The sequence below is a fragment of the Helianthus annuus genome, chromosome 3 (genome assembly GCF_002127325.2).
Source record: "Helianthus annuus cultivar XRQ/B chromosome 3, HanXRQr2.0-SUNRISE, whole genome shotgun sequence".
Classification (NCBI taxonomy): domain Eukaryota; kingdom Viridiplantae; phylum Streptophyta; class Magnoliopsida; order Asterales; family Asteraceae; genus Helianthus; species Helianthus annuus.
Window position 1 is genome coordinate 138,051,637 of NC_035435.2, and position 11,526 is coordinate 138,063,162.

The following is an 11,526-nucleotide window of genomic DNA, read 5'->3' on the forward strand; positions in this document are numbered from 1 at the left end:
GCAAAAAGACCACTAATTCTACCATAAATACAAGAAAAGGAACAAAAGTAAACTGCCCGGACCCTCAACGGCACCTCCCAAGACAAAGAGAAGAGAACAGAGCCTGAACACGCCCCGTGTCCAGTGAACACGGGGGCGTGCCCAGGAAGCAGCAGAAAAGACAAACCAGTAGAAGCTTCCATTGCTCACCACGGGGCCGTGCCCAGCGGACACGGGGGCGTGTTGAAAGTACAGCAGGCGCATTAATTGTAATTCGCAATTACAATTAATGAAGAGAGAGAATGTCAGACGGGCACGGGGCCGTGTCCAGCGGACACGGGGCCGTGTCCAGCGTTCTGTTCAGCCTATAAATAGAGGAGCTTGGCTTCATTCTCTCTCATCCCTTGGCACACCACCTCTCTCACACTTCATCCACCACCCATCACCACCATAACACCATCATCCACCACCATCATCCATTGTCCATCATAGAGTGTGTGAGTCGTCTCGGGATCCAAGATTGATCGTAAGAGTTCTTGACAATCAAGGCCATGTTTGCCTAAGTCTCTTACATCACTTGGTGAAGACAAGTGTTTAGTATAATACTTTTTATTTTTAATCTTTTGCACTTTTTATTTGGTTTTGTATTAATGACTTTAATAACTAGTTACTTATGTTGAAGGTGATCTTTCCTTATCGTTTGTCCGTGGTGTCTTGGCATTATTTTACTGTCTATATAAAATAAAAGATTTTCACCATTCATATCTCCACGGTCTATATGGAGGTATGTTGGCTACCTGGTCGGGGGTTAAGGGAACGGTTTGGTAAAGGTCTTGCCCTTGTTCAGCGTTTAGAGGTCCTGCTTGGGACCTGGGTCAAATTTAGTAGGATCTCCTTCAATGCCCATAGGTATTGGATGGCGGGGATCCAAACTCTTTGACCCCCTCATAAGCTAACTACTATTAATACTATAACCCGGCTATTTAGGACTGTATCCCTGCTGACTCAGACTACTTAGCCGAGGGTAACGTCACCGCCAAAAGCGGGGCCTACCATAATTTGCATTAATAACTTAATTCATTATCTTTCAATAATCCGACCCTTTAGGATTGTATCCTTGCTGACTCAAACTACTGGGTTGAGGGTAACGTCACCTCCGAAAAAGGGGCCTACTACAATAACTAAGATAATCTCTTAAACAAGTGCAAAAGTGCGAAAATAATCAAAGGTTATACTAATACACGTGTCGGATCCAAGTGATTCATCTTGTCTATCTGTTTTTATTTTATTTTATTTTTCAGCATTTAGTTAGTTTTTATTTTTCTTAGTTTAAAACATTTTTCTAACTTTTTGATTTGATTAGACGTTGAGGATAAACCGGTATTAAAAGCTCTTGTGTCCTTGGACGACCTCGGTATCTTACCAACACTATACTACGTCCACGATGGGTGCACTTGCCCATATGTGTGTTTAGTGTTAGTAAATATCGTGTTTTATAAATTTAAAACTTGGCTAAAAGTGTAAAAAGGGCTTAAATAAACATCTAAAAATATATATACACTTTACGCACATCATGTATACACAGATGGCTTCCTATATTCAATTAATCTTTTGATTAAGAATACGTAGTGTCAATCAGAGGCTCAAGATTAGCATGTTGACATTTTAAGTCCATCACTAAATTTCCACATGTTTAAAGTTCAGGACACGTGTCTATATATAATTTGGACACGTTTTTACGTGGTGCCACACCTTTCATGTTAATGGTGTTTCTAAGGACGCATGCAAATTGCTTATGTTCCATTCTCTCTTGTTGGCCGAGCCCATAGTTGACTGGAATTCCTTCTTGCGGGATCCATCACCACTTGGGCTGGGATGCAAGAAAAAATTTCTGAACAAGTACTTTCCACCATCTAAAACTACTCGTCTGAGGAGGATGATTTAGCCATATCAACAAAAAGAGATGGAGTCTTTTTATGAGAAATGGGATCATTTCAAGGAGTTTCCGAACAAGTGTCCACATCACAGTTTTGATGAGCACCAAGACACCTGAAAATGTAATAAGTCATTCATTTAGGGTGTTAAAAGGGTTGTGTTCGAAACCGAAAATTGTGTCAAACTTAAAAACTTGAACATGGCAGGAAAATTTACGGGTTGACCCAACGACAACCCGTTTGACCCCCAATTTTTTTTTCATATAAAATTATTTTAAAATTAAAGTTTTAAACAAAAAAACAAATGTATATAAAAAATTATAATTTTATTACTAAATCCTATGTCGATTTCTTTTTAAGTTACAATTATGACATTAAATATCTGACAAAAAATTATAATAATAAAAACGAATTAAATGTGTTAACCTGTCAAATAAATCGAAGCTGACACGTTTAGCTATATAGATTGACAGATTTAACTAAAAACTAACCCGAACATGTTTAAATAAGGAGGCACGGTGTTGTCGGCAAATTAAGTCGGTAAAGTTGTTTACCGAATAGGTAAACCATTGCCTATACCCATTTTACCGAAGAACATGATGCAATGCGGTGAGGGTATACCGAATCGGGGAATGGGAGGGAAGGGGAGAAAGAGGGGGTGTGTGGTGCGGTCAATGTCCTCTCGACCAATCACACATTTTTTCTTTTTTTTAATAGTTTACCTATTTGAAAGTGTCTAACCACTTTCTACACCGTAACTTCCAACCCACAAAAAAATCACAAGCCAACTTGTGAACCCTAGCCTTCTAGAAACAATCGACCACCACATCAACACGCAAAGAGAAAGTGACCCCTCAATCACCCTCCTCTTTTCTATATATATCAGTCTCTTCCAAAACCCACAACTCGACTCAAACCTTCCAATTTCTCCAAACCCTTCCATTTCTATCTGAAGAATGATCCACACCTTAACCACACCGCTCGGGGGACCGTCCCTCATATTCCTCAATAATAACCGGCTATCGCCGGTTACTTCAACCGGAAAAGTGTATTTCCGGCGTCAGAACCCCTGCAACGCCGTGCTTCAAGCCGATCCGGCGGTTGATTCGAGTTCTAAAACACGTTTTAGTCTCTACGAAGTTTTAAGAGTTAAACGTGACGCTACGTCTAACGAGATTAAGGCTGCGTACCGGAATTTAGCGAAGGTTTATCATCCGGATTGTTCTGAGATTGAGAAACATGATGACCGGAAGTTTATTGAGATTCATGATGCGTACGCTACGCTGTGTAATCCGGCGGATCGAGCGATGTATGATATGAAACTGAACATACGATCGGCCGTCGGGAAAAGGCGGGGGGTTTGCACATTCCGGCGATGGGAGACTGACCAGTGTTGGTAGAGTTTTAAGTTTTGTATATGGGACATTTCGTTGTTTGAAAAAAAAAAACAAATAGAAATCGAAAATCGTGTAAATTAGTAATGTCTTGACTTAATTTTATTAATAATTATCAAATAATGCTAACCAATTAAAAAAAATTATTACCAAATTGTGTTAATCTCTATGACTAATATAAAAACAGCCAATGATATATAATCTGTATCTCTTGTTGAAATTTGTTATAACGGACGGATGAGCTCGGACCGTATTGATATCGAATTGAAAATATCAATCTTGAAAATTGCAAAAGTAAATGTGGGTATTGGTACTGGTACCAAAGACGGTTTGTGTAGTAGGGTGTTGGTATTCGAATCCAAAAAAACCATACTAAACCGAAAGTACTGTTACTGAAAAGCACAAAAAGTGGGTACCAAATTGATACCAAATAGCTTGGTATGGTTTCAATTCAATACTAGTCTAAGTACCCGTGTGTTACACGGTGGGCCAACAATAATTAATATTATTCAACACCATCTAAGTAAACATCTTAATTAAATAAACGTTGAACTACGAACATCTTTATCAACATTACACGTAATTGAAAACAAACAAAGAAGACAAAGTTCACAATTTGTTAACACTTCCTTATAAACGACATTTGATGTTTTATCGGTAGGTTTGCCGTCCTTGTCTAATATAAACAATTTGACCCCGTCTCTGGTTTTTACCCTTGATAAAGCCACATACAACTGACCATGCGTAAAAACAGGTTGTCTCAAGTACAGACCAACCCTTGATAACGATTGCCCTTGACTTTTGTTGATAGTCATCGCAAAACACACAGCTATCGGAAATTGCCTCCTTTGAAACGCAAAAGGAATCTTTTTGTCTGAAGGTATCAAATTAAGTCTCGGTATGTAGGTGCGAGTGCCGATATTTCCTCCAGATATGATTTCTGTTTCTATGACACGGTTGTATAATCTTTTTATCTGTAACCTCGTACCGTTGCATAAACCATTTTGTTGGTCAATGTTACGTAATAGCATTACTGGCACACCAACTTTGAGTACTAACCTATGATTAGGCAAACCTGATACTTTAAGACCATTCAACACATCTGGTGAGTATAGTTTTAGCTGTGTTGAATTAGGATTCTCAGTCTGACAAAGACTATCGGAGCTTAGATACTCTCTTTCTTCGCCTGGGAATAACTCTAACAACCTGTCATTTATCTCATCCACAACCTCGTTCTTAGGCGCAAGTATAACCCTCTCGCTAAAGTAGTTATGGTTGTTGTAGTTATCTAAAATTGAAGGATAAACGAAATCAATTAAAGATGAAATGGGATCAGAGGTGTCCTTAATTAGAAGATCCGGTGGTATTTCAATTGTTGCTTCCCCGTCATTAGGACAACCAACATTTCCCTCACCCAAATCCAAAAGCCACTTGGCAAAATTATTGATTTCTTCAATATCCGATGTAGAGCGTCCAATGGTTAATCTCAAGTTTTTTGTTAGCCTTAGCAACTTGCATTTACTCCACAAATATGACGAACATAGCGAGGCATTCACTATCTCTTGTCTTCCACCATTGGGGACAACAGGAAGAATTTGTCTAAAATCACCACCAAAAACAACAACCTTACCTCCAAATGATATTTCAGAACCTATGGAAGTGTCCATATTGAATATGTCATTCATCGTTCTATCCAAAGCTTCGAAGGCGTGTTTATGAACCATTGGGGCTTCATCCCATATAACTAACTTGGTTTCATGTAGTAATCTAGCTGTGTCACTGTCTGGTTTTATATGACAAACTGAATCCTCAGTAAGATTTAAAGGAATATGAAACCGGGAGTGTGCAGTCCTGCCACCAGTCAGTAGCAACGATGCAATTCCACTTGATGCGACATTTAATACAATTTGACCTTTAGATCTAATTGCTGCCGACAATGTCTTCCATAAGAAGGTTTTACCGGTTCCACCATATCCATAGACAAAGAATACACCACCTGTGTCACTGTCAACGGCTTTCAGTATTTCTTCAAAAACAGACCGTTGTTCATCGTTTAGCATACTCATTTGGCTTTCGTACTCGTTTCCACGATCTAATTGGATGTAACAACGCTCCTCATATATCAGGCGATTTTGTGAATCAGCTAAAGTGTTACGCCCTAATTCACGTCTGACCAAAAGTCGCAGCGGAAATGCATGTATAAAAATTTCTTCCATAATAATACCTTGGCTTATTTGAAATTTTATTTTCGAAACAACCTTTTTATATAGAATACAACAACTGACTCAATTATAGAATAAATCATAGCTTATGTACAACAAATTTCATCCTTAGACAACCCCGTACAATCCCTCAAGTGACTCAGTCCTCGATCTTTATACCTTGATGATCCTCCGTGTCCTGTACAACCTGCATTCACCATTTACATTCAAACATTAGCACACAATGTATAAACAAGATCATTCACGTACACATCACATCTCTTTCTTTATCGACTTCGAGAATTACATCTGCGTATCCATTTCCTGGTGAGGCTTCATGAATGTACCTGCATTACTTATCATTCTTGTGGTACACCATTAATAACGTTAATCATCGATGTGTCTAAATCATACACATATACGTATTTACATACCCACATACATATACATCTACATACATACGTACACTCATACATACCCTTATGCATATCTACATACATAGCTACGTACTTACATATCCTTCCTACAACTAGACATACATTCAAACACTCATGCATATTATTAAGCATAACTACATAACCCACTACATACGTACACTTGGAGTTATAAACATACATACCTTTCCTTTATCAAAAATGCATCAGAAACTTGAGTTTGGTCCATTCAGGAGCTTAACGGAGCGCCGGGACACGAACTGGATCAACCGGGTTCACATATGGAAGAAAACAGAAAACATAAACTCTGGGCACCGTCGCCGACGCCCATATTGGCCGTCGGCGACGCACCTCCGTCGTCCAAAAGCTCCGTAGACAGAAAACTGGGCCGTCGGCCAAAATCCAATTCCCACATGCCGTCGGCGACGGCCCTTTCTGGGCGTCGGCGACGGCCCCTCGTTTATTCATTTTCCTGCTGTGTTGTTTCGTTGTTCGCATAAACTAAAATTCGCATAACTTTCAACCCGTTTACCCGTTTAACCTCCCGTTCCTTTCTACATGCTTGTAAATTCACCGTTTATCATAAGAACCCAAAACCCAACATCCGGATTAAGGAAATTCTTGTCTTACACGCTCTTGGCTTATTATTCACTTATGAATTATTCGACCCGTTATGGGTATTTACACATTAAAAGGTCTATAACATACATAACCCTATACTTCGCTTTCATACTAAACCAAGACGTTACTCTAATCGAATAACTCACTTCCAAATGACTTTTAAGGTCGTTTACCCGAAATCTCCACCAAGGGCGTTTTTGTCAACCTTGCCCCATTGTTAACAACAAGCACTACCTTGCATAAGCAACCAATCCTACTACCTAGTTACGATTCTCAATCACGCATGCCTTGCTCGGATCAAAGCTGAGATCCGTTTAATACTTCATCGATATCATACCATTTGTTCCTATTCGATCTCAATTATCATACCTAGTTAAGTTGCATATAACTTTACATAAATAACTAAGAAGTGATTACGGAATCACTTACCTTGTGCATCCGTGTTCATACCCGCTTGCTTGCCTCATCTTGACCCGTTAGTCTTTCGTGCTTGAGTCCATGTCCACATGATCCCTAATGCTTTCATATTACCGCAATTACATCCTTGTTAGTGTACACGATTTCACATCTAAATGATCATATCAAGAGCGTAACTCACATTTGACTTTCATGGTCAAGTCTAATAAACATAAAGCATACATCCAAAAACCACATCTTTTTAGACTCATGCAATCCATCACGTTAACGCATAAAACACATATTAATTTAGCACCTACCATACGACACTATGTACATTTCGTACTTATGATGCTAAAGTACCTACAACCACATGATCACATAATCATACTCGCATACAAATTTGCTTACATATACTTTCACATATCATACACCTTCGCTCTTAATTACCTTGATTCAAGCACATCTAATACAAGGTGAGCATTACACCATTCAAGCACAAGGTACAAGCTCCTAATGCATAATTTTACCAAACCATACATTCAATCCGAATTCTCATATGGACTCCACCTTAAGCACACTTAACATATTATTTTGCTAACGACTACACCATAAACACCTTCTATACATACTACCCACAACTTTCATACGATTTCACAATTTTGTTCTCTTAGGCATTTCATCGAACACTTGGCGGGTATCACATTTGTAAAACATTATGTACAAGCTTTTAAAGCGTGATTCCTACTAATTCTTCACATAACTTATTAACAATCAATCAAGCTCATAACAATATTTCGCCCTAACTACGGACATATGGTTGTGACACCAATTATTCGTAACAAGATCATCAAAAACAATCAAATTAACACATAGAAATCTCAATGTTTCTAGCCATTCCTTGACATGCAAGTGGGTTTTGCCTAATCCATGTTCATATTCAAAATTTAACATATCTCGATGTCTACTCAGCCATTGCAACCATCATTCATACTAGATTTAGCATTACATTCACGAATTACACTAAACCCACTAAATCAAACATCACCAAATTGCAACATTCGACTTACTTGATGTAGGAAATGCTTAGATGATCACCATTCTTAGTTTATGCAGTCAACTAGCCTTCGATTTCCCTTTTAATTTGAAGATTTTGAAGAAACTAGGGTTTGAACCCTTTTCTTCCTTCCTGCTCATCGACACACACACACACTCTATGTGTGTGTGTGGTGTTTTAATTTCTTTTTTATAAAATCATGTTTCCCACTTAACGGTTTTGGTCCCTCTAGTTTCATTTTGGTTAAATAAGAGATTAAAACTTATTTGTTTACATCAACCGGGTTTTTAATTTACTAAACCCGTTTTTGGGGCGTTACATAAAGACGCTTCATCAGGATATTGCATTGTTACAAACCTTCGTAGAGATAAGTTATTTCGAACTAAAAATTTTTATATTTCGCCCAGAGCATAGTTTTTAAGGTGGTCCTCAGGAACTGACAAAGCTGTAAAATGTGAAATCAAGTTAATATAATTAATTACAAACATTAATCTATACCTTATAATAAAACAAAACAAACTTATGCCATTTGTCCTATTCTTAAAAAGCTTATTGCCACGTGTCATTTGATTGCATGTCTGATTTTTCTTTTGAGCGGCAATGTATTGGAGGTCTTTTGGCATCCCGTTTTTCACTTTCAATTAACAACATAATATTTTCCTAAATCTATACGCATATATCAGTTTCCATCCTTCTCTCATATAATCTCAAATAATCCTACCAGAGATCCGAATTCCATCTTTCTCTATGATCATCTTCCAAAATATGAATGAGTTTCCATATTTAAGGATCATTGGTTGCATAAACCCTAGATCTATAAATCCATACGTATTCAGTCGTTTTTTCACATCGATTCGGTTGTTAATCGATTTATGAATCATCCTCTTTTTCTTCGCATCGATTTGGCTGTCAATCGATTTGTCAATCATTATTTAAGGTACGATTCTTTAATCTGTATGCATATTTCTCTGGTCGTTGACATCTATGTTGTTATCAATCATTATCTGTGTTCGTTATCAATTCTTCTGATATGTATGCAGGTCTTATAATTTCTACTGAATTGTATAAGCAAACATATGAATCTTGTGTTAAGCTTCTGATGTTGTATCAATTTTTAGGGCTTTTTATGAATTTGTTTTTGTATCAATATCTGATTTTGTATCGATTTCCACTGAATAACATAAGTAAACATATAAATCTTTTGTGAAGCTTCTGATTTGTATCAATTTTTAGGGCTCTTATATTAGGGCTTTCTTATCTTGACTTATTCGACTGAATGATATAAGTAAACATATGAATCAGTTGTGAAGCTTCTTATTTTGTATTAAATTTTAGGGCTTTTATTTGTAGGCTTTTTATCTTGACTGATAAGACTGAATGATTGGTAGCTAACTTAATGTTTTATGTGATTTGTAGATAGAGTGATGTAAATCAATGTGATTGTTTACTTAATATGCTATAGTTCTATATATTGTGAGCGAATTTATTTGGCCTTTATTTCTGACATTCAAATCTGAGCATTAGACACTCTGTTTATGTGATATGTAAGGGATTGTTTTATGTGATTTGTTAAATATGTTATTCGTAGCCAACTGTTCAGATTTATAAATCTTATAAATATAAACATGTTGGAAATTGCTTTTAGATCTTTTTCAGTAATTAAATCCATTTTCTGCTGTTATATTATATTGACTCAAGTGGTTGTCCAGTTCTATTTGACTCATTTATTATTCGCTCTTCGATATACCAACCAACCTTTTAATAACAAAGTTTAAAGTAAAAGAAAAGGAAGTTGCTTTTACTTGGTCACTTCCCTTCTCTCATAATAAATCTATAGACGCCCACATAGTGTAAGATTTAGTAGCTTAAATGTTTATATCACTGTTACTTATTGATTGCGTTAGATACATGTTTTGAAAATTACTAAACAGTTTTATTCTATGGTTTATAGAGTCATGGCTCCAGCGTTTGTGAAGGTTATTTATGATGCTTCACCGTCATGTCTGGTAAATTTTTTATTTAAATTCATTCTTATTTGTGTTATATTTAGAAAACTTATTGTTTCGTTAAATATTACAGCCGTTGCCGCCGTTTTACAATGATGGCGCTGGAAACTTAGGCTATCATGTTGGGCCTGTGATGTTGAGAACAGTTTCTCAGCTCTGGCATGTTTACATCAAAGTGACGATTAACGGATGCTTTATCACAGATGGATGGTCAAACGTTTTTACGGATCTTGGAATGGAAGAGACAGATTTTTTCTTTTTTTTTTGAGGCCGTTGCTGATAACACAATTGATATCTACCATTTCAAGATTGACCGTGATTTGGATGTGAAAGATAAGTTTTATCATATAATGATGTTTCCAGAAGCGAAAAATCTGGTAACTTTTCAAATATATGATTGGCTATGTTAATGTTTATTATATACTTTTGTAGTTTATGTTTCAATTATTTGAGATATTTTTAATTGTTCGCAGTGGTTGCCAAAAAAATTCATGGAACATAATTTCAATGACGACCTTCTAGAAAATATTGTCACGATTCGTTATAGTCCTACTCAAGAAAGGACTGTAAGGATTAAAAAGTTGTGGAATATTCATTACTACATCCTCGACTTCTCACAGATTTCAACTGATTTGTCTTTGGTCAAGTGGGATTTTCTTGTGTTTCATAGAATTGAAACTTACACATTTAATCTCATAGTTTTCCGTCTACACGATGATGGGTCGTTAGTTGCTGAAATGGGAATTCCAGTGCCTGAACAACAACCTATACCTGAACCAGAATATGAAGCAGAAAATGAAGGTAACTTTTTTTAATTATATTTTTTTTACAATTTGGTTATGTTACTGTTACTTTATTTACAGATTAAGAAAATTTCATCGATCTGAAGGTAACTTTTTTTTAATTATATTTTTTTTTAAATTTGGTTATGTTACTGTTACTTTAAAGTCATTTGTTTTGATACAATAGTTGTTTAGTCTGTTTTTATAATTTAATTAATGTCTGGGCGAAATAGAAATATAATTTAAAAAAAGTTATCTTCAGATCGATGAAATTTTCTTAATCTGTAAATAAAGTAACAGTAACATAACCAAATTGTAAAAAAAATATAATTAAAAAAAGTTACCTTCATTTTCTGCTTCATATTCTGGTTCAGGTATAGGTTGTTGTTCAGGCACTGGAATTCCCATTTCAGCAACTAACGACCCATCATCGTGTAGACGGAAAACTATGAGATTAAATGTGTAAGTTTCAATTCTATGAAACACAAGAAAATCCCACTTGACCAAAGACAAATCAGTTGAAATCTGTGAGAAGTCGAGGATGTAGTAATGAATATTCCACAACTTTTTAATCCTTACAGTCCTTTCTTGAGTAGGACTATAACGAATCGTGACAATATTTTCTAGAAGGTCGTCATTGAAATTATGTTCCATGAATTTTTTTGGCAACCACTGCGAACAATTAAAAATATCTCAAATAATTGAAACATAAACTACAAAAG

General features: G+C 36.3%; 2 protein-coding genes across 2 annotated transcripts; one reads left to right on the forward strand and one right to left on the reverse strand.

The window, feature by feature from the left end:
- Positions 1-2,869: 2,869 nt before the first annotated feature.
- LOC110932119 (chaperone protein dnaJ 11, chloroplastic) lies at positions 2,870-3,313 on the forward strand. Its single transcript, XM_022175477.1, has one exon. The coding sequence runs from the start codon at positions 2,870-2,872 to the stop codon at positions 3,311-3,313; it is 444 nt and encodes a 147-aa protein (XP_022031169.1).
- Positions 3,314-3,843: 530 nt separating this feature from the next.
- Positions 3,844-5,373, reverse strand: LOC110932118 (ATP-dependent DNA helicase pif1-like). The gene is made up of 2 exons (XM_022175476.1): positions 4,464-5,373; positions 3,844-4,382 (listed from the first exon to the last, which is right to left on the reverse strand). Exons 1-2 carry the CDS (start codon positions 5,371-5,373, stop codon positions 3,844-3,846), a joined length of 1,449 nt encoding a protein of 482 aa, XP_022031168.1.
- Positions 5,374-11,526: the final 6,153 nt, after the last annotated feature.

Bases quoted from the DNA above. Each gene is read 5' to 3' on its own strand.
- LOC110932119 (XM_022175477.1), top strand. From the start codon at position 2,870: ATGATCCACACCTTAACCACACCGCTCGGGGGACCGTCCCTCATATTC.
- LOC110932118 (XM_022175476.1), bottom strand. From the start codon at position 5,373: ATGAGTATGCTAAACGATGAACAACGGTCTGTTTTTGAAGAAATACTG. The intron at 4,383-4,463 runs GTCTTTGTCAGA...TTAAAGTATCAG, and splicing joins AGAGTATCTAAGCTCCGATA to GTTTGCCTAATCATAGGTTA.